Source organism: Leopardus geoffroyi, chromosome C1 (genome assembly GCF_018350155.1).
Source record: "Leopardus geoffroyi isolate Oge1 chromosome C1, O.geoffroyi_Oge1_pat1.0, whole genome shotgun sequence".
NCBI lineage: Eukaryota > Metazoa > Chordata > Mammalia > Carnivora > Felidae > Leopardus > Leopardus geoffroyi.
In genome coordinates, this window is record NC_059328.1 from 158,955,352 (window position 1) to 158,982,602 (window position 27,251).

General features: G+C 35.8%; 1 protein-coding gene across 6 annotated transcripts in view; it reads left to right on the plus strand.

Annotated features, from left to right (window-relative positions):
• Positions 1 to 27,251, plus strand: part of UBR3 (ubiquitin protein ligase E3 component n-recognin 3) — a 241,425-nt gene that overhangs the window by 35,401 nt on the left and 178,773 nt on the right. For all 6 annotated transcript variants that reach the window (XR_006712948.1, XM_045480147.1, XM_045480143.1 and 3 more), the window contains exons 2-5: positions 2,566 to 2,705; positions 5,674 to 5,832; positions 11,843 to 11,986; positions 12,533 to 12,582. Coding sequence is in view for 5 of the 6 variants with exons in the window: in XM_045480147.1 (XP_045336103.1) it covers positions 2,566 to 2,705; positions 5,674 to 5,832; positions 11,843 to 11,986; positions 12,533 to 12,582 (493 nt within the window). In the remaining variant the exon portion in view is untranslated. The remainder of the gene's footprint in view (positions 1 to 2,565; positions 2,706 to 5,673; positions 5,833 to 11,842; positions 11,987 to 12,532; positions 12,583 to 27,251) is intronic.

Consider the following 27,251-nt stretch of genomic DNA (forward strand, 5'->3'; position numbering starts at 1 on the left):
AGAGAGAGGGAGACACAGAATCTGAAACAGGCTCCTGGCTCTGAGCTGTCAGCACAGAGCTCGATGCTGGGCTTGAACTCAGGGACCGTGAGATCATGACCGGAGCCGAAGTTGGACGCTTAACCGACCAAGCCACCCAGGCGCCCCAACTCATTTTTTATTTTAATATAATTCATTGCTTTGGTTATTAGAGAACTTGAGCATCTTCTCATTTTTTTATTGGCCATTCAGCAGGGTTTTTTTTGGTGAATTGTTCATGACCTTGGCTGCTTTTTCTATTGAATTGTTTTCTTTTTCTTACCGTTTTTAAGAGTTCTTAATCAAAGATACTAATCTTTAGTGTGTTTTGCCTCTTGTAAATATATTTTTTAATTTGTAATTTGTCTTCTGTATAGAAGTTATTGATTTATGTAGTTAATTTTTATCTTACATTTGTGGCTTTTGGCTTAAATTTGGTTATGCTTTCTGTACTTTGAGGTAATGTAGGTGGAATAGTTTATTTTTTTCCTCGTAACTTTTTTCACTTTAGATGTGTATGAAATATATTTTGTATGTAGTGTAAGATAAGAATAACACTTACTTCCTGCATATATAAGTAATCAATTGTCCTAAAGCAATTTGTTGAGTGTCTTCTCCCTACCACATTGAATTGAAATGCCGTATTTATTATATTAAATTCACAGGTTTACATGGTCTGTTTCTATATTCCATTGTGGTCCTTTGATGATATTTTATTACTACAGTTTTTTTTTTTTTAATGTTTATTTATTTTTGAGACAGAGAATGTGTCGGGGAGGGGCAGAGAGAGGGAGACACAGAATCCAAAGCAGGCTCCAGGCTCTGAGCTGTCAGCACAGAGCCCCACGCGGGGCTTGAACTCATCAAACGTGAGATCATGACCTGGAGTCAGACGCTCAACCCACTAAGCCACCCAGGCACCCCATTATTACCACAGATTTTTAATTATAATAGCTCTGTAGTATGTTTTAAGGTTTAAATCACTATCATTAATCATATTTCTCCCAAGTTTTACAGATTTTTTCCTATACATTTGCTCTTCCATTTAAACTTCAGAATTAGTGGTTAATCCCATTGTGATTTAACTGTAATGGTATCAAGCTTGGTGGCACTGATTTAAAAAAAAAATAAAATTAGGGGTGCCTGGTTTAAGTGGTTAAACATCTGACTTCAGCTCAGGTCATGATCTTGCAGTTCCTGAATTTGGACCCCACATCGGGCTCTCTGCTGTCAGCACAGAGGGTCCTATGGATCTTCTGTCTGCCCCTCCCCACCTCTCCCCCGTTTGTGGGTGCATGTACTCTTTCTCTCTCAAAACTAAATATTTAAAAAAAAATTTTTTTAAATTATTTTTTCCATTTGAGAATGTAGTTTTTCTCTATTTAGATCTTTTATGCTTTTCAGGTGAGATAGTTTTTGCATTCTTTCTAATAAGTTTGTTTCTAGATATTTTATATGTTTGGTGTGGTTATTCTGTATTGTCACAAAATACCGTATTTGTGACCATTTGGATTGTGAATACAGAATAGTTTGCTTCATTTTTGTTCAAGTATATCAATCATACTTTATTTTTTTAATTTATTTAAAAAAAAAATTTTTTTTTTCAACGTTTATTTATTTTTGGGACAGAGAGAGACAGAGCATGAACGGGGGAGGGGCAGAGAGAGAGGGAGACACAGAATCGGAAACAGGCTCCAGGCTCTGAGCCATCAGCCCAGAGCCCGACGCGGGGCTCGAACTCACGGACCGCGAGATCGTGACCTGGCTGAAGTCGGACGCTTAACCGACTGCGCCACCCAGGCGCCCCAGTCATACTTTAAAATAAGCATAAACAAGATTAGAAGGAATGTATATACTTAAGTGTACTATATTAATTTTTCAAATAAACTAAGTATTTCTATCACTTATGTATTCATTAATACAATAAATTAGAAATAATTAAGGTATAGAAGATGCAAATTCTTAGGAAATGATGTTTCTACTTAATGGTTTATAAAGAGTGGAAGTAACAAAGTAGTATGTAAAAGTAATAAATTGCAGTTAAAAATATTAAATCCTGTAATGAGATTTTCTTTTTATATTCTAGTTGGAACCTAGCTAGTGTAGTCTTTTATTAGGAGGAAATCCCCCTCAGCCACATTTTTGATTTAAAGACGCATTTACAGTCTTTTTTTATTTTTTTTTTAAATTTTTTTTTTTTTTCAACGTTTATTTATTTTTGGGACAGAGAGAGACAGAGCATGAATGGGGGAGGGGCAGAGAGAGAGGGAGACACAGAATCGGAAACAGGCTCCAGGCTCTGAGCCATCAGCCCAGAGCCCGACGCGGGGCTCGAACTCACAGACCGCGAGATCGTGACCTGGCTGAAGTCGGACGCTTAACCGACTGCGCCACCCAGGCGCCCCCGCATTTACAGTCTTTTAACATGGTACCTTGATAAGAATCATATTGGCCTGCATTCTGTTTATGGATATTGTAAATATAGTGATAATATGTTTCTGGCAGATTAGATATCACTGTTAATTTTTTTTCTTTTTCATATTACAGGTTTTGCAAAAGGCATCAAATTAAATCAAGTTCAAATATTCCCTGTGTCCCCAAAGACTTACTGATGATGTCTGAATTTGTTCTTCCAAGATTTATTTTTTGTCTTATTCAGTACTTAAGAGAAGGCTATAATGAACCAGGTATGTTTAATCTACTCTTTGTTAGTAGTCTTTTTAAGTTTCCAATTAACAGAATTTAGTATGAATAATGAGGTGAATTTTTTTCAGATACCATTTTTTTTGTTTACCGTGTTTTATGACAAGCATATGAAATACAGATACTAAATAAAAACATACTTTAGTATATACATCAATTATATAACCTAACAGATACCTTATAATCTTATAACCTTTTAGTAGGCACAGTTTAGAACTTTCTGTTCCTGGGATCATAGATATGTTGAATCAAACTTAGTTGGCCTTTTGCGGATGAGGAAATGATCATTTTATGGGGTTAAAGTGACTTTACGATTATATTGTGCTATAACAGAATTAAGAAGTCCTGGAAATGTGTGACTTTAACTTAGATTTTTAGAAGATAAACTACTTTTTCACCAGTTCTCTTTCTCTTTTTTTTTGTAGATGTCTATATATTTTTATTCACCTCCATATATAACAACTTATGAGAGAAATTGCTCACTCCCATCTTACAGGTAGAATGTATGGGTGTAAGCATCATGTTAGTATTGAAAAGAAAAAAACATGTAGATATTCTTCTTGCTTTTTAAGATTTAGTCACAATCTTGATTAATATACTTTACTAAATATTTTGGATTTGGATATTATCTGTTAAAGTCATCAGTCTGACCTTGTAAATTACAGATATCAATTAGTGTGGTAATTTACCTTTCTGATAATACTTGTATTTTTATCATTTAAGGGACTACATCTTGAATTACTTTTAGAGGTTTTAAATTATGTATTTACCATAAATAATCTTAAATCCAGTTTGAAACTATGTACATGTTTTAATCTTCTGTCTATCCCCCATCATTGGAGTGTGAAGAAATATTTAGCATCTTCATCATTTCTAAAATACCATGTTATTCTCATTGTGAGCAAACACTTATACTACTGTATTTCTACATTTTAAACAAAATCTACAATCCTTTGTTAACTACTTCCACCCCTCTCAGAGCATATATCTTAAAATATAGGCAGAAATATTACTTTGATTTAGCCTCAAACTACCCTGTCTTTGGAATGAAGGACCTGGAGGCCAGCTGGTTATTGAACTTGCCTTTTGTGCTATTTCTCATATACTAGTTAATAGAGTTTTTGGGAATTTACATTTTGTATTATAAATGTCCTATTTTAGAAGAGTAATAGGTAGAAATCATTTATTATGAGAACTTTATTTATTTATTTATTTTTAATGTTTATTTAAACATTAAACATTAAACAGAGCATGAATGGGGGAGGGTCAGAGAGAGGGAGACACAGAATCTGAAACAGGCTCCAGGCTCTGAGCTGTCAGCACAGAGCCCGACGCGGGGCTCGAACTCACGGACCGCGAGATCATGACCTGAGCCGAAGTCGGCCGCTTAACCGACTGAGCCACCCAGGCGCCCCTATTATGAGAACTTTAAACCTTACCATTAGATCAGGGAGCAATTTACACAAAAGTACATTATGTTTATTTTTTCCTTTAGTTACCTTTAGCAATTATAAAAGGTAGATGACCTAGGTACATAGCTTTGATAATTATTTGCTATTTATTTGCTATTTAATTTGATAATTATTTGTTTTGCAAATATGAATGGAAGCACTTTTTTGTCTTCAGATGAGCTTCATGAACTTAGGTTCATGAAGATTTCCTTTCTGTATTACGACTTGTGCTCAGCATTCATTTCTTCTTGCTGTGCCAGAAAAATTACTACATTGCTTTGTGTAGAGATCACTGTTTAAAATTAAAGAAAGGACTTGAAATCATCTAATCCAACATAATAGAAACTCAGAGATCTTGTTGTTTGACAGATGCCTTGAGTTCCATTTCTCATTTCACTCTACAATCCTCAGACCAGTGTCAGAGCTCATCTAGAGCCTTTGCAAATGTGAATTAAATATCTGCTGTGTTACTGCATAAGTCATCGGGAAGGATATGAAGATGAATAATATACAGTATTAGTAATCCACTGAGAAAGTAAGGTTTTTTAGTTTTGGGTCTCAGGAGTCAAGAGTTACCTAAAATTTCATTCACAGATCATCTTTGAACTGGGTTGTGAGTTCCTTGGGGGGTAGAAACTAGGTTTTATTTAGTTTTGCTTCTCAGTGCTTATCATGTAGTAGGTACTGAATAAATGTTGAATGAAATTGATATCACCTTTCCTGGACACACAGGCCCCCCATTAGCTCCCTTATGATGTGTCGTCTTTGCCAATTATATCTGAGCTCTAAATCTCATTATTTATTTCTTCCTTTAAGACTCAGTTTCTCTGAAAAATCACTTTTTTTTTTCCCTCCTAAATATTCTTTTTCAGTTGCTGTACAGCTTTCTTCTCTCTTCCTCCAGCTCTACTAGACATATCTAGTCTGGTATCTTAAAACTATTTTAGTAAAAACATTCATGTTTATGAAAACAGCTATTTTTCATTTTGCTTGCTTTGACCTCCAGCTAACATGAGTTTGTATTTTTAGAATATGATAGAGGATGGGTTATTTGCTACACAGGTTTAAATTTAGAGCTGACGTAATTTTGTTCTAATATTCTTACACTACTCTCAATATTATTTGGTTTCAAAATGTCTTGTTTTATTTTAGAGAATGATCTTACTTTTTCTTAAACACTAATTTTGAAATGATGTTATGATTACATTTATATATTTGGAAGTATAGGACCCTCAGATTGAATCCCTTTTAACCAGATTAAATGCATAATATCTTATGAAGTCATCTCTTTTCCCCATTTACCTTTTCTCAGAGAATTGAATTCCTGAGCAAGTCTACCCTAGGCTGGGCTCTGGGTGGATAACTACCTTCTAAACTGAGTTCTTATATTAATTTTTTGATTATAAAATACTCTTACCCAAGTTGCTATAATTTGAAAAGAATAAAATATTGTTATTCTTAGCAAAATATCTTAAAGGAAGTTAATTATATGTTTTTACAGCAGCCGATGTACCATCAGAAAAAGACCTTAACAAAGTTCTTCAGCTTTTGGAACCTCAAATTTCCTTTTTAGAAGATCTAACTAAAATGGGAGGAGCGATGCGGTCTGTTCTTACTCAGGTTTTGACAAACCAACAAAACTACAAAGATCTGACTTCTGGTAAGTAAAATGTTAGAATAGAAGAAAGTTAGAATTTATTTATGTTACTGTAATCATAAGAAATTGCGTATTTTCAAACTTAAATGTAAAACGTGGATTTTTTCCCCATAGAATGCTAAAGCTGGACGTTATTAACTTGGAGTTAGCACTAGAACCCAGGTCTCTTCTAAGTTTTGGTGTGACATACTCGTAATTGTACTCCACCTCCCCTTCTGCAAACAGTAACAAAACTACTTGTGTGTCTTCATTTTTGGTATTCTGTACTTTTGGGTTACATTGCATAGAATTTTATAATAATGTAGAGTTTAAGTTAAAAACTTGGGATTGCTGAATATGTTTGTACATGATATATACTGTTATATAAAATAGTACAACAAATATTCAAAAGAATTTTTTTAACATTTATTCATTTTTGAGAGACAGCAAGAACAGAGCATGAGTGGGGGAGGGGCATAGAGAGAGGGAGACAAAATCCAAAGCAGGCTCCAGGCTCCGAGCTGTCAGCACAGAGCCTGACTCAGGGTTCGAACTCATTGACCACAAGATCATGACCCAAGCTAAGTCAGACACTCAATTGACTGAGCCACCAAGGTGCCCCAGTACAACAAATATTTTAAATAGCATTATTTTTGCTGGCTTATGAAAACATGCTTTGAAAATTGAGGTTTATCTTTTCTTTAGAGTGAAATTTTCATATGTATTGTAAACCATATGTTCTTCACAGGTTGTCTTATCTGATATGTTTACTTTTTCAACAAATACTTATTAAGCACCTACTATGTACTTGGTTTGGGGGTAAGTACTGGAGCTTGGAGCAGGGAATTTAAGTAGTAAACCAGGTAATCCTATCCCTGCCCTTATAAAGCTTAAGGACTGGTGAGTGAGATGGCATTAACAATTATATTAATACAGCATAGAAGGGAGAGTTGATTTCACTGATGGAGAATGTGGGATGCTTCACTGAGGAAGTGATATTTAAAGTAAAACCTAATGGTTGAGAGAAAGTCATTTAGCTAGAGGGTGAGGGGGAATTGGGTGGTAATGGGATGGAATTGTATTCAAGGTGGAAGACATCCTCTGCTTCTGAGTGCTGGGCTAGCTCTTATATCATAAACAACATAAAACTAGAAAAAAATGTGAGGAAGCTGTTATTAGGCATTGTACAAAAGGCAATACAAGACTATAAACCTTTGAGAGAAAGGAAAACATGACACGAACCCCATGATTGCTTTGAATATCTGTCGGGGGATAACTTCCTGACTGTAGTACAGCAAGCTGGCATTGAAGCAGAGTGTGGTTGTCCAAGTGAGCCAAGGAGGCAGAGATCACAGGTTAGGACAGCGGAAGCAGTTGGAAACTGGAATCTTTGGGGTAGAATACCAAGAGGTATTAGGGCAGATGAATGAGGGACCCCTGAAGGTGGTTGGCTGAGGACGGAGATCCACCTGTACAGTATGAGACTGCCTCAGGCTTACTAGAGAGTCACTATAGAGTGACTGCTATCGGGTTAAAAGCAGAATAGTGACATTAGAGGTTAGGCAGTTTTGGGAGACATTGGCGTTTCAGCCCAACCTGACTGGAGAGACCTTGTTAATACCCCAGGTATCTAGCTGAGACACCTTAGAGTAAGGTCTACCCTGGGTCAGATTTAATGAAGCCTAAAACCCTGGCAGATTCTGCAATGGAGACAGAATTTAGAGATTATTCCTGTCACTTAAAAAAATTTTTTTTTTTAAGTGTTTATTTACTTTTGAGAGAGAGAGGGAGACACACAAACCGAAACAGATTCCAGGCTCTGAGCTGTCAGCACAGAGCCGACAGGGCTCGAACTCACAAATCGCGAGATCATCACCTGAACTGAAGTCGGACGCCCAACCTACTGAGCCACCCAGGTGCTCTTGTCACTTTAGAGGGCTTTTTGAGAACCTTAGGCTTTCTACAGACCTGCCCTTTACAAATTTTAAAACCAAACCTTCATGAGTTTGTGATCAGGCTATTAATTGAGTAGTCTGCTAAATTAAAATTGATACTCTTCAAAGGAAGATAATAGAATTCAGAATCTTCCATAATATGTCCTTAGAATGTCCAGTATACAATAAAAACTACTAAACATGCAAGACAATAAGTTGTGCACTATAACCAAGAAATAGGGCAGTCAATAGAAATTGATCTTGAAATGGTCCAGATGTTGGATTTAGCAGATAAAGACATTGAAGCATCTATTGTTAATACATTCAATAAATTAAAGGAAAATCTATTTAGATAACTAAAAGTAAATATGCTGTTAATGAGTGAAGAGATCAGGAATCTTAGCAAAGAAATATAAACAAAAAAAGAAATTCTAGAACTGAAAATTAGTGTTGAGTGCAGTAATTGAGAAAATTTACTGGATAGATTTAGCAGCAGATTGGAGAGGGTAGAAGAAAGACTTAGTAAATTCGAAGACAGATTAATAGATCATTCTATCTAGAGAACAGAGAGAAAATACAACAGAGTCTTAGGGACCTGTTAGACTAAGTTGGATCTAACGTGCCTATAATTGGAATCCCAGGAGGACAGGAGAGTATGAATGTGGCAGAAAAAAACATTAGAAAAAATCCTGACTAAAATTTCCCTAATTGGATGTAAAACATTGACTTACAGATCCAAGATGCTTAATAAACCCCAAATAAGATAAATATAAAGACTATTAGTCACACCTGGACACCTCCTGGATTCCATGTTGAAATATTTGTGGGTGAGAATGAGCTTACTTTTTTAAAAAGGACTAAAAAAAGGTCTAGTGTTGAAATTAAATGAAGGTAGGGTGATAGTGACACCAATAAGGCTACCACATCAGGTTAGATCCATGGCTCTCATAGGCCATGTGATATTTTATGTGATATCCTGAATGTGTTGGGAATTCATGGAAATATATATATTTTAAATGTTTATTTTTGAGAGAAAGAGTGGGGGAGGGGCAGAGAAAGAGGATGACCGAGGATCTGAAGCAGGCTCTGTCAGCGCAGAGTACAATACGGGGCTCAAACCCACAAACTGCGAGACCTTGACCTGAGCTTAAGTCGGACACTTAACCAACTGAGCCACCCAGGCGCCCCAAGCATGGAAATATTCTAAGCTTAAGAGTGACATGATCAGATATGTGTTTTGAAAAGATGATTTGCCGTTTTGCCAAAATAGATGGGAAGGGGCAAGAACAGAAAAGCTCTGCTATAGTAGCCGAGGGTAAAGATGATGGTAGCTTGTATTTGAGTTTTGGTGATAAAGCTGGAGAGAGATAAATTATACCTGGTGGTCTGTTATTCTTCAACCTTACTCAGAAACTCAGCTGTTGTGAAAGAAAGCAGCAAGTTGTTCTTAATCATTGTAAGAATGTATACCCTAGGAAAGATTTATGGTAATTGCCTTCTTTTATTTCCACAATTCCTTTTTAATTATTTATTGAAATTAAAAAACAACACAACAGAAATGCTTGAGTGATTTTTAGTGATGGAAATCACATTAAATTTTGATCCAAGAAGTTTAAGATTTGCAGTCTAGCTTCACTGCTTATCACCGCTTGCTTACTCACTGGCTATGTTACCTTTGTAAGCCTCAGCTTCTTCACTTTTAAAAATGGTGATTATACATTCATTTTTCTCAGGCTTGTTGTGAAGGTTGGTAAAATACATTTTGTTATTTAAAAAGTATTACAGTATTAAAAAGTATTACACCTGGATGGCTCAGTCAGTTAAGCGTCCAACTCTTGATCTTGGCTCAGGTCATGATCTCGGCTCAGGTCATGATCTCACAGTTTTGTGGGTTTGAGCCCTGTGTTGGGCTCTGCACTGGCAGCATGGAGCCTGTTTGGGATTTTCTCTCTGCCCCTCCCCTGTTGCATGTGTGCACATGCCCACGCCCTTTCTCAAAAATAAGTAAACTTAAAGTATTACAAAAATTTCATCCATCATGATTGAGAGAAATACATGGCTTTTATTACTCAGGAGACATGTAGTCATTTCTCATATAGGACGCTTAGAAGGTATTTTTGTTTTTAATTTTTTTAATGTTATTTATATTTGAGAGAGAGAGACAGATCAGGGGAAGGGCAGAGAGAAAGACCAAGAAGACAATCTGAACCAGGCACCAGGCTCTGAGCTATCAGCACAAAGCCCAATGCGGGCTCGAACTCACAAGCCTTGAGATCATGACCTGAGCCGAAATCAGATGCTTAACTGACTGAGCTACCCAGGTGCCCCAAAGGTCTTTATTCTTTATAAACTAAATGTAATTGTTTGTGTTACACTAAATGTAATTGTTTTTAATATTGGACTTGAACTGAAGGGTAGATGTATTCCTGTCTGTTTTAATAAGTGCTAGAGTGTTTTTTTGTTTTTTTGTTTGTTTGTTTGTTTTGTTTTTTGTCTTTTTTTAAACCAGCCCAGAGAAACATTTAAAAAACTAAACTAGGGGCTCCTGGGTGGCTCAGTCGGTTAAGCATCCCACTTCGGCTCAGGTCATGATCTCGTGGTTCATGGGTTCGAGCCCTGTTTTGGGCTCTGTGCTGACAGCTCAGAGACTGCAGCCTGCTTCAGATTCTGTGTCTCCCTTTCTCTCTGCCCCTCCCCTGCTCATGCTTTGTCTCTCTCTCTCTCTCTTTCTCTCTCCCAAAAATAAATTAGAAAATATTTTTTAAAACAAAACAAGAAAACCCAAAACTGTTCTGGGGCACTTGGGTTCAAGCCCCACATTGAGCTCTGTGCTGTCAGCACAGACCCTGCTTCAGATGTTCTGTCCCTGTCTTGCGCGTGTGCTCTCTCTCTCTCAAAAATAAATAAATCTTAAAAAAAAAAAAACCCAAACCAAAACTGTTCTATTGCAATTATTCAGGCTAGCAAGGAGAGAAAATAGAGAAAAGCTCAACAAGTATTAAGTTCATTTATGTATTTTTATAATCAAGAGATTGAGATCTTAATTTAAGATATGTAAGTTGCCTAAGAGGTGTCCAATGCCATGGTATTTTGGCTTTCAGACAGCGAATAATCTTTTTCTTTTATTTTTTATTTTTTTATTAAAAAAATTTTTTTTAACGTTTGTTTATTTTTGAGACAGAGAGAGACAGAGCATGAACGGGGGAGGGTCAGAGAGAGAGAGGGAGACACAGAATCTGAAACAGGCTCCAGGCTCTGAGCTGTCAGGACAGAGCCCTACGCAGGGCTTGAACTCACAAACTGCCAGATCATGACCTGAACCGAAGTCGGACGCTTAACCAACTGAGCCACCCAGACGCCCCAATCTTTTTCTTTTAAAGAACTCTCAAAATAAATGTTTTTCTTTTACTGTTATTCCATGCTCCATAAATATATTAAAAAACAAAAGAAAAATTGGCAATAATTAATAAGCCGCAATGCTAAAGTGAAAGTTCCAGGATTATGTAATTCTAGAACTTAAGGTTTTCAGTATTACTTGGAATAAATTAATTTTAACTGATACTTCTATAGAAATTATACTTTTAATTCTTGTGATAGAAAATGTGATGGAAAAAGTTTGATAAAACAAATTAAGAGTAATCTCAGTTATAATGCTTGAACATTCCACCCGGGTATTATTTTATCTAGGAAGCCTTTCCTAAGTATTTTGCTTTGGGTTAAGTCTAGCTTCACAGTACTGTGAGAGCACAGATTGTCAAACCAAATGGTGAAGTCTAATACACTAAATTGTCATTTACCGGATTATCTGCCTTTCTCTGCCATGAGTTTTCAGGTTCCTTGAAGGCAGGAATTATACCCTTATTAATCTGTGTACCTCTTGTGCCTTGCTTATAATCTCTGGCATATTTTACATTTGTTACCTAGTAGATTTTATTATTTGTTATAAACATGCTGTGCAGTTTTGCCTGAAGCTGTTTTATATTATTCATTCTAGGGTTCTCCTGCCATTAGAATATCCAGCTCTTTTATATATATATTAATTACTGAGATCGCTTTACTTATATTTTGAATGGAATTTTTTTTCTGATTTTAAATATTAGGTCTTGGAGAAAATGCTTGTGCAAAGAAAAGTCATGAAAAGTACCTTATAGCTCTCAAGAGCTCTGGACTTACATATCCCGAGGATAAACTTGTATACGGTCTACAGGAACCATCAGCTGGCACTAGCACTCTGGCAGTGCAAGGTTTGTCTGTTTAATTTGAACAGTGGTGACTTTTCTGTGTTAAAACAGAAAGACCCTCACACTTGACTTGTTGTTGGAGAAATTTAAGTAATGTGTCACTCCTTGGTGGTAAACATGTAGAAGCAAGAAAGAATAGATTGGCCAAAGAAGAGAATACATTTCTTAAATGGAATTTGGTTAAGTTTATTTAAGGTTCTGTTTTTAACTCATGAAGAAGGTAGCAGTTGCTATTTAAGAGTAGCCCAAAACTTTAGTATCTTAATATTTTAGTAAACCATGATATAAAAAGAAAGAGATCCTTCTGAAACATTATTTGTGATGATTAAATCTGGATTTTCACTACAGATTTCCTCTGAAGTGTAAACCTATATTAGGCCCAAATTTATTAAAGATAAATGTTGAACTCTCCCAAGATAACTGTCGGAATGAGTTGTCTTAATGTAACAAAACTTAGCTTTTTGTTTATGTCTCAGAATAATTTTAAAGTAAGGCAATATGTAACAGCTATGAAGGAAATTTTTTTTTTTTTTTTTTTCCTTTCCAAAGGTTTTGCGGGTGCAACAGGAACTTTGGGACAACTAGATTCTTCAGATGAGGTGACATTTAAAATTTAAAACTTTTTGCAAATAAAAGTTTTAGAACTGTATAGATTTGTGGATGTTATCTAGTTTAAATTTCTCATTTTATAGACAAGGACACTGAAGCCTAGAGTGAAATAATTTAGCCAAGATTGCAAAGTTACTAGCTTTTTACTTCTGGTTTATAATTCATTTCTTTCTTCACAGTTCAAAAGTGGGAGATAGAAAGAGATAGCAATTTCTCCTAGGAAGATATCCCCACGTTGACCCAAATTATCCTATATACAATGAAATTGTTTTAAGAAATTTAGCTTAGTCTAGAACAGTGTATTAAAAGAGTATAAAATGTAACTGCTTAAAAAAATAAAATGTAACTGCTTTTCCAATTTCATAACAAGCTATACTTTATATGTTGTATCTTTTTTTAAAAAGCAGGGAAATGGGCTGTCAGTTTGAAATTTCAAGTTTTGGGGCGCCTGGGTGGCGCAGTTGGTTAAGCATCCGACTTCAGCCAGGTCACGATCTCGCGGTCCGTGAGTTCGAGCCCCGCGTCCGGCTCTGGGCTGATGGCTCAGAGCCTGGAGCCTGTTTCCGATTCTGTGTCTCCCTCTCTCTCTGCCCCTCCCCCGTTCATGCTCTGTCTCTCTCTGTCCCAAAAATAAATAAACGATGAAATTTCAAGTTTTATAGTACTTATTAGCCAAATAGTAGTGTTTATTAAATATGTCTGATAAATCCTTTAGAACGTTCATATATTTTATTAATATACAACTTATAAGGGATCAAATATACAAATATTTGTGTACAATTTTGATGCTTATGAAATTTAAATTTCACATTTTTCTAAAATTATACATTTAATGATTAAAATTTATTTATTTTTTGATGTTTGTTTTTGAGAGAGAGACAGAGAGAGAATGAGAGAGAGAGAGAGAGAGCATGAGCAGGGGAGGGACAGAGAGAGAGACACACACAGAACTGGAAGCAGATTTCAGGCTCTGATCTGTCAGCACAGAGCCCAATGCGGTGCTCAAACCCATGAGCCACGAGGCTCGAACCTACAAGCTGTGAGATCCTGAGATGAGTCGAAGTCAGATACTTAACCAACTGAACCACTCAGGCGCCCCAGTGATTAAAATTTAAAACCTAAAAATTGTGTTATATTAAAACATACACTTTTTCTTTGAAAACCCATTTTGATTTGAAAATATCACATGAACTAAGAAAAATATCCTTTTTGAAAACATGATTTCTGTTATTGATGTTTTGTAATTGATTTAATGCCTTATAATTTGAACTTCCTGGTAGTATTTTTCCCTTCTAAAAAGGCTCTCACAAAATACAACATTTTATGGAGTCCCTTTTTGGACAGTTTCAAAGAGTTTTCAACAAATTGGAGAGACAATTTCATAGGCTGTTTACAAGTTTGACTCTGGAATTAGAGTGCCTGGATTTGTTTCTGGCTCCTGTACCAATTAGTAGTGTGACTTTAGGCAAGTGTCCTAACTTCTCCATGGCTAAATTTCCTCTTCTGCAAAATGGAGGTGATAATAGTATTATTGCCAGGAGTTATTATGAGGATTGAATGAGTTCATATATGAAAGCACTTAAACTAGTGCCTGGCATATTGTGAACACTGTATATGTGTCTGTTAAATAAGTTAAAATAAAATCATAAACAAATTAAATTTAAAATCATTAAAAATAGTGCAAATGGTTAGCTAAAACTTTTGTTTTTTTTAACTTTAAAGATAAGTTACAAAGAACATTGCTATAATGATGAATTGGAAAACTTGTATTTAAAATAGATTCTCAAAAGTACATATAAACATTATTCATTATTCCAACCAAAATAATAATAATTCCATTTCGAAGCTAGTGGAGGGGAGTGATGGAGGTAGGAATACTAATTGTTCTTATGTCAAAGAAGGAAGAGATTGGATAATAGACATGTGGTTTCAAATGACTTACTCTTCTTTCCATAAGGGCATTTTATGGGGAGGCAAAATGGCCTCTAAAAAGGCAAGATCTGGGAATACTAGGAGTTGAATATGAATGGGTGCATGGACATTTTTGGTTTAAAGCCAGCCAGATAGGAAAGAAGCCTTGTATCTATTGTGAGTAGAAACTTTAGAAAATAGTTTCATAATGAAATGGTTTAGTGATGTTACAGAACAGTTTTAAAGATAAACATTTTACGTGATTTAGAACAATAAAAACCTGTACTTATGTTATATGATGGGATAAAATTTTCATATTGTTTTAGCATACCTAGCATTATGCATCTAATAGCCATGCTAATAATTCTGCTTTACTTCCATGAATTGAATTTGATTTCTGGGCATGTAGAAAACTGATCTTCAACATAGATCCTTTTCCTCTGTCTAAGGAAAGTAGTAACAGTCATTTTGTCTTGGCCTAAACTCTCCAGATTGCCTTTTTAAACCGCCAGGGGAGATTTTAATTGTATATAACTGCATTACAGTAACACTGTATTTTATGATAGGGTGCTAGAAGGAAATCCTTTTGTGTATGTGTGTGTGTGGGTGGGGGTGGGGGTGGAGAGAGAAGTAATGGTATCAGAGGATTTGAAATATGGCTTTTCTTTGTTCATTACCATTGCTTCCAGTCTGTCCTTACATCTTCTGTTCCTCTGTTCTTTCCTCTTGGATTCTTTGTTTCAGCAACTTTTTGTGTGTGATATGGTTTTATTACAATAATATATAATATTTTGTTCCTTGATTATGATTGTGTGTCAGTGTGAGTATCATATTAAAAACATCTTGATGGTGACAGCTTCAAAATACTTCATTTCTTCTATCCTCAAAATACATCATTTTTTGAGAGTATCTGAGAAGAATTACTGTTAGAGCATGTGATACATATTTAACTTATGTATTTAAAAGTAATTTAGACTTTTTCACCTTTAAATCACATTTTATAACTAAAATTTTAATCTCATTAAAATTACTTTTTGTAATTTACATATTTTTTTTAGTTTATATATTTTCTAAATATATGTGTTTATTATATTTTCATAAAAATGGGGTAATTTGGGCATTTGCAAACTTAAAGAGTTTCAAGTGAGTTGTTTAGCTGGAAGTGCATTGAAGGGCTATCTACTTTAGTTTTTCTTTAAGAGAACCTTGGGCTTTAGAGTTAGGAAGACTTTAGTTTGAATTTTCTTTCATAATCTTGCTCTGCTTTTGCCAGGTTATTTAACTTCCGAACATCCATTTTCTCTTGGAGAAATGAAGGTGATTATGTTAGGATTAAATGGGATAACGTATAAAGTACCTATCATGGATTAGACATAGAGTAGACTCTTGATAAATGTTTTTGTCTGAGTACTTCATGTGAGAAGTGGTTCAAATGTATGAATTTTTGAGCTGTTGTGGGTCATATTATATACATTTCTATTTATCGTTCCGGAGGAAATAGTTTGCTAAAGCATGTTTTAAAAGAATGAAGTTTATTTTTATTTTTATATTCATTTATTAAACACATTTTATTTTTTTCACATTACCTGTCAAATTTTCTTTGGCACATTTACCCCATATACCAAATATTCAATTTAGAGCTTAGCTTATATTTATATAACTGAGTGCCATTCCCCAAGATACCTTTCTCTAACCCCTAATGGTTTATTTATTTATTTATTTTTTATAATTTACATCTAAGTTAGTTAGCACATGGTTCAACAATGATTTCTGGAATAGATTCCGTAAGCCCCTTACCCATTTAGCCCATCCACTCCTCCCCTAATCCCTCCAGCACACCTCTGTTCTCTATAAGAGTCTTTTATGTTTTGCCCCTCTCCCTGTTTTTATATTATTTTTGCTTCCCTTCCCTTATGTTCATCTGTTTTGTATCTTAAAGTCCTTTTATCAGTGAAGTCATATGATATTTGCCTTCCTCTGACTGACTAAATGCACTTAGCATAATACCCTCTAGTTCTAGCTACGTAGCTGCAAATGGACAAATGAAGTTTATTTTTAAAAATTTAATTGAGATATTACCTAAATAATGCACAAATACATTGTAGTTGTTTTCCAGACAGTTCAGATAGAGTAAAAGTCCTTTCTCTATCCTCACTAGCACCAGCTCTTCTTTGGGTAACTACAGTTAATAGTTTGGATATCCTTGACAGACCTTTTTCCATGGAGTTAAATAACCATATGTTTACAGAAATGTGTGTGTGTGCATGTGTGTAAAGAAAAGGTGTTGTGCTATTTTATGGCCTTCTTTTATTTACTGCAAAATGTATTGTGTAGATCCATCTTTATCAGTACTGTTCTTTCCATTTGCTGTACAGTAATCTGGAATATGAATAAACTACAGTTTGTCCAATCATTTCTTTAATTTGAAGTTTTTTCTTACACGGTGCAGTACTTACATTTCTTTTTATGCAGATGTGCAAATAGTTTTCTAAGGTGGAATTGTTAAGTCACAGGGTATGCATATCTTAAATTTTAATAGATTATATTTTTCTGATTATAAAAATCACGCATACTTAAAATGAAAAATGTAGAAAAGTGTAAAAATAAGATCATTACTTAGGACTAATTGTAGAAGAGTTTTAGTAATAAAGTCAAGAAATTTCCTATTTTAAGATTATAATCACAATTTTTTATATAAAAACACTTATTTTTATTGATTTGTATACCACAAGGTCTTTGCTTTTTGGTTCTGAACACATTTTCAAATCTTGAGCTGGAAACAGAAAAATCAGGGGCTCTTGGGTGTCTCAGTCAGTTAAGCATCCAAGTTGATCTTGGCTCAGGACATGATCTCATGGTTTGTGAGATCGAGCCCCACATTGGGTTCTGCGCTGATAGCATGGAGCCTACTTAAGATTCTCTCTTTCCTCTTCTCTGTGCCTCTCCTCCGCTCACGTGAATTCTGTCTCAAACAAACAAACAAAAAAATAGAAAAGTCATATAGTACAACAAAAACAAAAATGAGAATTAGGAAGGGGCAATTTGGTGGTTATAAAAATTACTAATGCTAGAGCTAAAAGAAACCTTAAAGTGCATTTTGCCTAACTTTCTTATCAATGAAGAAGCTGAATTCCATGGAAATAACAGGTTCACTCAAGCTAGTGAATTTCAGCTCTAGTTAGTAGAGTTGGAAATGGACTCCAGGTCTTCTGTCTAGTTGGTTCAGAGTTCTTTCTATAAAGCAGATAAACTGCTGATTAATTACTATTACTGTGCAGCAAATTTCTCCTAAACTTTGTGGCTTAAAACTGCTCTTTTTCTTTTTCCTTACAATTTTATGACTCGGGAAATTGGGAACTATATAGTTTGGCATTTCTCACTTGGGTTACCTCATGCAATTCTAGTTAAGTTATTGCAGCCAACAACTAACTGCATTGCAACTGTAGTCATCTAAGGCTCAGCTGTGGTAGAGATATAAGTTGGTCACTGACAGGCCTAGGAGTTGATTGCTGACTGTCCCCAGGGCTTTTCATTGGAGTGACTACCTGTGGCTTCTCTAGCATGGTGTCTCAAGTTGTTACATAGTTACTGGCTTCTCCCAGATTGAGCAGCTGGGAGCAGAATCTGTACAGCCTTTTCTGAGCTAGCTTTGTAAGTTACATAGTGTCCTTTCCAGCTCGTTTTATTAGTTGCGAGTTGTGAAGGTGGGCCCAGAGTCAGTGGGAGGGAACATAGATCTCACCTTTACAGGGAGGATATCAAAGAATTGGTAAACACATGTTTAAAACTTCCATAACCAAGATGTGATGTCCGCCATTGTTTTCCCTGGATTCTCTTGATATCCAAAATAATGACTAACAAACCAACAATTGATTATAGATTTTTCCATCTATTCAGTCTTTTTTTTTTTTTTGGTTGGAAAAACTATCACGTGATAATGAAACACCACTGCAATCAGAAATGACTTTTGTAGGAGTTTTCCTTAAGTGTAATAGTTACTGTGGTACATCAAGAAAATGAAAGCTTATATTTACGATTATAAGATATTTTTTTAAAAGGTGATGAAAAAGAATGAAATCTTGCCATTTGCAGCAACGTGGATGAAACTGGAGGGTATTAGGCTAAGTGAAAGAAGTCAGTCAGAGAAAGACAGATATCATGTGATTTCACTCATATGTGGAATTTGAGAAACTTAACAGATGACCATAGGGGAAGGGGAGGAAAAAATAAGTTACAGAGAGGCAGACCATAAGAGACTTAAAAAAAAAAAATTATTTATTTTTTATTAACTTGTTTTATTTTTTATTTTTTAAAATTTATATCCAAATTAGCATATAGTGCAACAATGATTTCAGGAGTAGATTCCCTAGTGCCCCTTACCCATTTAGCCCATTCCCCCTCCCACAACCCCTCCCGTAACCCTCAGTTTGTTCTCCATATTTGAGTCTCTTACGCTTTGTCCCCCTCCCTGTTTTTATATTATTTTTGTTTCCCTTCCCTTATGTTCATCTGTTTTGTCTCTTAAAGTCCTCATATGAGTGAAGTCATATGATTTTTGTCTTTCTCTAATTTCACTTCGCATCATATCCTCTAGTTCCATCCACGTAGTTGCAAATGGCAAGGTTTCATTCTTTTTGATTGCCGAGTAATACTCCATTGTATATATATACCACGTTTTCTTTATCCATTCATCCATTGATGGACATTTGGGCTCTTTCCATACTTTGGCTATTGTTGATAGTGCTGCTATAAACATGGGGGTGCATGTGCCCCTTCGAAACAGCACACCTGTATCCCTTGGGTAAATGCCTAGTAGTGCAATTGCTGGGTTGTAGGGTAGTTCAATTTTTAGTTTTTTGAGGAACCTCCATACTGTTTTCCAGAGTGGCTGCACCAGCTTGCATTCCCAGAGAGACTCTTAAATACAGAGAACAAACTGAGGGTTGATGGGGAGTGGTGGAGAGGGGAAAATGGGTGATGGGCATTGAGGAGGGCACTTGTTGGGATGAGCACTGGGTGTTGTATGTAAGTGATGAATCACAGGAATCTGCTCCTCAAGCCAAGACTACACTGTATGTCAAGTAACTTCACAAATAAATTAAAAAAAAATTATATTTACCTTTGTGAACTCTTTTTTTAACTCTGTAAAGGAGAAAGTTGATGAAGGGATAAGATAAGAGTATGATAGAAGAGTACCTAGATATACATTTTCTTGAACAAATACCTATTTATGCCATTTCAAAATTTCATTAAGGGTTTTAAAGCTATATTACATTTTTTTTCCCAACCATAGGCACAAATGGTATATTTCCTTTTAGTATTTATATTTGAAATTTAATGAAGACCTGGATATTATTTAAGGATTGGAGTTTCTACACTCTTACCCTACAGGCCCATGAGATTATTGAGCAAATTTTTTTCATGATTTCATTCTTGTAACTTAACAAATGGTATGAAAAGACAGGATGAGAAGAGAGCAGTGATGTTTTAATTACTACTATAGAGAAGTGATTATAACAACTAAAAATGTTTTAAGAATTTAGAATTGGAGAGACTCTAGAGGTAAGGTACTCTTAACCACTTTGTTTTAAAAATGAAGAAACAGATTTGGAAATATAACAGCAGCAAGATTTCTATTTGTAAAGTTTTATTTGAATGAGGGTATATATTGCAGTCTACTTAAAGTATATTATTCATACAAGTTGTGTCAGATATTTGTCCCCGCTGTCCCTAGAGTAACAGAACATTATGTACTCAGCAGTGCTATTTATACACATGACATTCTTCATGCTACTTACTACTACTTATTCTTTTTTTGTATAGCTCATATGAAATAGGAGTAGAAAATGTTGTTTGTGTTGTATGCCACTGAAAAGAAAATAAGCACATTTAACTTTACAGAGTATTTTTAAATTTATATTTGTATTTTTTGTTTACATTTATTTATAACCATCAGATAATTCAGTTCAAAAGAATTATCTCTGTAATATATGTACATGGGTCTAATTAGAGAATTTATCAGAGAAAATAGTATCTTTTAGATGAAGGTAACTTTGTAAGGAAAGATTATATTCACTGTGGCCATTACCATAGCAGTGTCCATTTATCTGTGTGCAGGGACCAGATCATTAATTTCTGTGGCATTGACGTACTTAGCTGTTCATACAAATGAAAACATTTAAGACACTTTTCCCTCTGTGAAACTGTAAAAATATGAAAAATTGAAATATAGAAAAAAGTATAAAAAAGAAAACATTTACCTTTAGCTGTACCATCCAGAGATAACCATTGTTGATTTGTTTTTTTACTTCTAGTCCTTTTTTCTTCTTACTCTTATATAATTGAGAAATAATCACCCAGCACAATAAGTTACTATGTAAATATGTGCTCAATACTCTTGCCTTTATTCAAGACAGAATCCAAATGAACAGTTAAAAAACTAATTTGTCAAACTGTAGCAAAAACAGGATTATTGAAATTGAAAGTCAGAGTTGCTTTTCATAAATTAATAGGTAAGGGAAAAATATTTTTAGTTTTGGAGGTGTAAGAGTGGGGTAGGGAATCATAGAAACTTTTGGTTGGGAAGGCCTTAGAAATGTCTATTGTATTTCTTTTCCAGTGCAGGAATTGATTTTACAACATTCCTGATAGTCGGTAAGCCTTTTCATAAACACTTTGAGTTATAGGTAGTTTACCTAGTTCTGAGGCAACTTGTTCTTTTGTTTGATAGCTCTAATTATTAGGAAGTTCTTCTCAGTACTGTGCCAAAATTCTATAATTTTCACACATTTCTTATTTTTTCCTGTAGAAAGATGTTTGTTTTTACTTCCATAAGATGCCTCTTTAAATATTTAGCTTTAGTTATTTAATATTCTCTGCTGTACATACCTTTTTTTTTTTTAACCTATTCACTCCCTTTTAAATCTGTGATCTAATTCAGTATACAGTCATGGGCTGTCTTTCAATAAGCATACTGTTTGTTAAGGTCTCAAGTTTTTTTTTTGTTAGCCTTCTAGGAGCTGTGCTAGACTGTTCACAGGAGCCCAGTGGTGAAAAATAAAATGCTTAGGTTTGACCCTCTCACTCCCCAACACTTAAAGCTGACAAGTTAGAGTTTCCTCTCTGCTTTGTATTTGTAGAATTGATTTAAAGTAAACAATCTGTTTGTAGTGACTTACTTAAATCTTTATTTCATTTTATTGTTCTAGCCCCTCAGGATCTTTGGATTTTAGTTTTATAACCTGCTATGTTAAATATTCCTTTTAGCCATGTATATTCTTTTTTTTTAATTTAAGTTTTAACTTACAGTGCAGTATTGGTTTCAGGAGTAGAACTTAGTGATTCATCACTTACATATAACACCCAGTGCTCAACATGACAGGTGCCCTCCTTAATACCTGTGACCCATTTAGCCTATCCCCCCACCCACCTCCCAACATCAACTCTCCATTTGTTCTCTATAAAGAGTCTCTTATGGTTTGTTTCCCTCTCTCTCCCTTTCTCCCCCTCTCCCTCCATCTGTTTTGTTTCTTAAATTCCACGTATGAGTGAAATCATATGATATTTGTCTTTCTTTGATTTGTTTTGCCTAATACATTCTGGCTCCATCCACGTTGTTGCAAATGACAAGATTTCATTCTTTTTGATGGCCGAGTAATATTCCATTGTATTTATACACCACATCTTCTTTATCCATTCATCAGTTGATGGGCATTTGGGCTCTTTTCATAGTTTGGCTATTGTTGTTAATGCTGCTATTAACACTGGGGTGCATGTACCCCTTTAAATCTGTATTTTTGTATCCTTTGGGTAAATATCTAATAATGTGATTGCTGGATCCTGGGGTAGTTCTATTTTTAACTTAAAAAAATTTTTTTAAGTTATTTTTTTAATGTTTATTTTATTTTATTTTATTTTACTTTATTTATTATTATTTTTTTAAGACAGAAAAACAGAGCGTGAGCAGGGGAGGGGCAGAGAGAGATGGAGACACAGAATCTGAAGCAAGCTCCAGGCTCTGAACTGTCTGCACAGAGCCCAATGTGGGGCTTGGGCTCACAAGCTATGAGATCATGACCTGAGCTGAAGTCGCAGGCTTAACTGACTGAGCCATTCAGGCACCCCTATTTTTTTTTTTTTAACGTTTATTTATTTTTGAGACAGAGAAAGACAGAGCATGAATGGGGGAGAGTCAGAGAGAGAGGGAGACACAGAATCTGAAACAGGCTCCAGGCTCTGAGCTGTCAGCACAGAGCCCGACGCAGGGCTCGAACTCACGGACCGTGAGATCATGAGCTGAGCCGAAGTCGGACGCTTAACCGACCAAGCCACCCAGGCGCCCCCAGGCACCCCTATTTTTAACTTTCTGAGGAACCTCCTTGCTGTTTTCTGGAGTGGCTTGCACCAGTTTGCATTCCTGCCAACAGTGTAAGGGGGGCTCCCCTTTCTCTGCATCCTTGCTAATATCTGTTGTTTCCTGTGTTGTTAGTTTAAGCCATTCTGACAGGTGTGAGTTGGTATCTCATTGTGGTTTTGATTTGTATTTTCCTGATGAAGAGCGATGTTGAGCATCTTTTCATGTGTCTGTTAGCCATCTGGATGTCATCTTTGAAAAAGTGTCAGTTCATATCTTTTGCCTCTCTCTTAACTGTGTTGTTTTTTGGGTGTTGAGTTTGATAAGTTCTTTGTAGATTTTAAACACTAACCCTTTATCAGATACTCATTTGCAAATATCTTCTCCCATTCTAGGCTGCCTTTTAGTTTTGTTGATTGTTTCTTTAGCTGTGCAGAAGCTTTTTATCTTGATGAAGTCCCAATAGTTCATGTTTGCTTTTGTTTCCCTTGCCTTCAGTGACATGCCTAGTAAGAAGTTGCTCTCTGTCTGAGATCAAAGAGGTTTCTGCCTGTGTGATCCTCTAGGATTTTGATGGTTTCCTGTCTCACATTTAGGTCTTACATCCATGTTGAGTTTATTTTTGTGTATGGTGTAAGAAAGTAAGTGGTCCAGGCTCATTCTTCTGCATGTCATTGTCCAGTTTTCCCAACCCCATTTGTTGAAGACACTGCCTTTTTCATTGGGTATTCTTTCCTGCTTTATTGATGATTAGTTGACCATATAGCTGTGGGTCCATTTCTGGGTTTCTATTCTGTTCCATTGATCTGTGTATCTGTTTTTGTGCCAATGCCATACTGTCTTGATGCCCACAGCTTTCTGATATAGCTGGATATCTGGAATCATGAAACCTCCTATTTGTTTTTCTTTTTCAGGATAGCTTTGGCTATTCAGGGTCTTTTGTGCTTCCATACAAATTTTAGGGTTGGTTGTTCTAGCTCTGTGAAAATGCTGATGGTATTTTTATAGGGATTGCATTAAATGCGTAGGTTGCTTTAGGTAGTAGTATAAACATTTTAACAATGTTTGTTCTTCCAACCCATGAGCATGGAATGCTTTTCCATTCTTTGTGTGCTCTTTAATCTCTTTCATAAGTGTTCTATAGTTTCAGATCTTTTATTTTTTTGTTTTTAATTTAAATCCAAGTTAGTGTAATAGTGATTTCGGGATGGAATTTAGTGATTCATCATTTGTATATAACACCCAGTGCTCATCCTAACAATTGTCCTTCTTAATGCCCCTCTCCCATTTAGTCCATCCCCCCACCCAGCACCCTTCCACCAACCCTCAGTTTGTTCTCTGTATTAAGAGTCTCTTACGGTTTGTCTCCCTCTCTGTTTTTATATTATTTTTGCTTCCCTTCCCTTATGTTCATCTGTTTTGTATCTTAAAGTCCACAAAAGAGTGAAATCATATGATATTTGTCTTTCTCTGACTAATTTCGCTTAGCATAATACCCTCCACTTCCATCCACGTTGTTGCAAATGACAAGATTTCATTCTTTTTGATCGCCGAGTAATATTCCATTGTGTATATATACCACATCTTCTTTATCCATTCATCAGTCAGTGGACATCTGGGCTCTTTTCCATACTTTGGCTATTATAGATAGTGCTGCTATAAACACTGGGGTGCACGTGCCCCTTCAAAACAGCATTCCCGTATTTTTGTTTTTAATTTTTCAATGTTTATTTATTTTTGAAGGAGAGAGAGACAGAGCGTGAGCCAGGGAGGGGCAGAGAGAGAGGGAGACACAGAATCCAAAGCAGTCTCCAGGCTCTGAGCTGTCAGCACAGAGCCCAATGTGGGGTTCGAACTCAAGGACTGTGAGATCTTGACCTGAGCCAAAGTCGGATGCCCAACTGACTGAGCCACCCAGCCACCTAGCACTCCTGTATTCTTTGGACAAATACCTAGTAGTGCAATTGCTGGGTCATAGGGTAGTTCTATTTTGAATTGTTGAAGAACCTCCATACTGTTTTCCAGAGTGGCTGCACCAGTTTGTATTGCCAGCAGCAGTGTAAAAGAGTTCCTCTTTCTCTGCATCCTTGCCAACATCTGTTTTTGCCTGAGCTTTTTATTTTAGCCATTCTGACAGGTGTGAGGTGGTATCTCATTGTGGTTTTGATTTGTATTTCCTGACGATGAGTCATGTTGAGCATTTTTTCATGTGTCTGTTAGCCTTCTGGATGTCTTCTTTGGAAAAGTGTCTATTCATGTCTTTTTCCTGTTTCTTCACTGGATTATTTGTTTTTTGGGTGTTGGGTTTGATAACTTCTTTATGGATTTTGGATACTAACCCTTTATCAGATATGTCATTTGCCAATATCTTTTCCCATTCTGTCAGTTGCCTTTTCATTTTGCTGATTGTTTCCTTTGCTGTGCAGAAGCTTTTTGTCTTGATGAGGTCCCAGTAGTTCATTTTTGCTTTTGTTTCCCTTGCCTCTGGAAACATGTCAAGAAGTTGCTGCAACTGAGGTCAAAGAGGTTGTTGCCTGTGTTCTCCTCTAGGATTTTGATGGTTTCCTGTCTTAGGTCTGGGTCTTTCATCCATTTGAGTTTATTTTTGTGTGTGGTGTAAGAAAGTGGTCCAGGTTCTTTTTTCTGGATGTTGCTGTCCAGTTTTCACAACACCACTTGCTGAAGAGACTCTTTTGTCTATTGGATATTCTCTCCTTCTTTATCAAAGATGAGTTGGCCATACATTTGTGGGTCTATTTCTGGGTTCTCTATTCTGTTCCATTGATTTATGTGTCTGTTTCTGTGCCAGTACCATAATGTCTTGATGATTACAGCTTTGTTATACAGCTTGAGGTCTGGAATTGTGATGCCTCCAGCTTTGGTTTTCTTTTTCAAGATTGCTTTGGCTATTCAGGGCCTTTTCTGATTCCATACAAATTTTAGGTTTGTTTGTTCTAGGCCTGTAAAGAATGCTGGTGTTATTTTGATAGGGATTGCATTGAATATGTAGATTGTTTTGGGTAGTATCATGTTCTTCCAATCCATGAGCATGGAATGTTTTGCCATTTTTTTTGTCTTCTTCAATGTCTTTCATAACCTTTATCTGTAGTTTTCAGTGTATAGATTTTTCACCTCTTTTGTTAGGTTTATTCCTAGGTATTTTATGTTTTTTGGTGCAATTGTAAATGCAATCGATTCCTTGATTTCTCTTTCTGCTGCTTCATTATTGGTGTATAGAAATGCAACTGATTTCTGTACATTGATTTTATATCCTGTAACCTTGTTGAATTCCTGTATCAGTTCTGGAAGTTTTTTGGTGGAGTCTTTTGGGTTTTCCATATAGAGTATCATGTAATCTGTGAAGAGTGGAAGTTTAACTTCCTCCTTGCCAATTTGGATGCTTATTTGTTTGATTTGTTAGATTGCTGAGGATAGGACTTCCAATACTATGTTGAATAACAGTGGTAAGAGTGGACATCCTTGTTATGTTCCTGAACCTTAGGGGGAGAGCCCTCAGTTTTTCCCCATTGAAGATGATATTAGCTGTGGGTCTTTTGTATAATGCTTTGATGATCTTTTGGTATGATACTTCCATCCCTACCTTCTTGAAGGTGTTTATCAGGAAAAGATGCTGTTTTTTTTTTTTTGCCAAATGCTTTCTCTGCAACTATTGAGAAGATTATGTGGTTCTTTTTCTTTCTTTTATTAATGTGATGTATCACATGGCTTGATTTGCAGATAGTGAACCAGCCCTGAATCCTAGGAATAAAACCCACTTGATTAAGTGGATTAATCCCACTTAATGTATTGCTGGATCTGGTTTACTAGTGTCTTGTTGAGAATTTTTGCATCCATGTTCATTAGGGAAATTGGTCTGTAGTTCTCCTTTTTAGTGGGGTCTTTATCTGGTTTTGGCATCAGGGTATTGCCTCGTAGAATGAATTTGGAAATTTTCCTTCCATTTCTATTCTTTTTGGAACAGCTTCAAAAGAATGGGTGTTACTTCTTTTTTAATTTTTAAAAAATGTTTATTTATTTTTGAGACAGAGACAGCACACGAGTTGGGGAAGGGCAGAGAGAGAGGGAGACGCAGAATCTGAAGTGGGCACCAGACTCTGAGCTGTCAGCACAGAACCTGATGTGGGGCTTGAACCCACGAACCGTGAAATCATGACCTGAGCTGAAGTCAGATGCTTAACAGACTGAGCCACACAGAAGAAGCCCCATCTCTTCTTTAAATGTTTGGTAGAATTCTCCTGGAAAGCCATGTGGCCCTGGATTCTTATTTTTTGGGAGATTTTTGATTACTGATTGAATTTCTTTACTGGTTATAGGTCTGTTCAAATTTTCTATTTCTTCCTGTTTCACTTTTGGTAGTTTTATATGTTTCTAGGA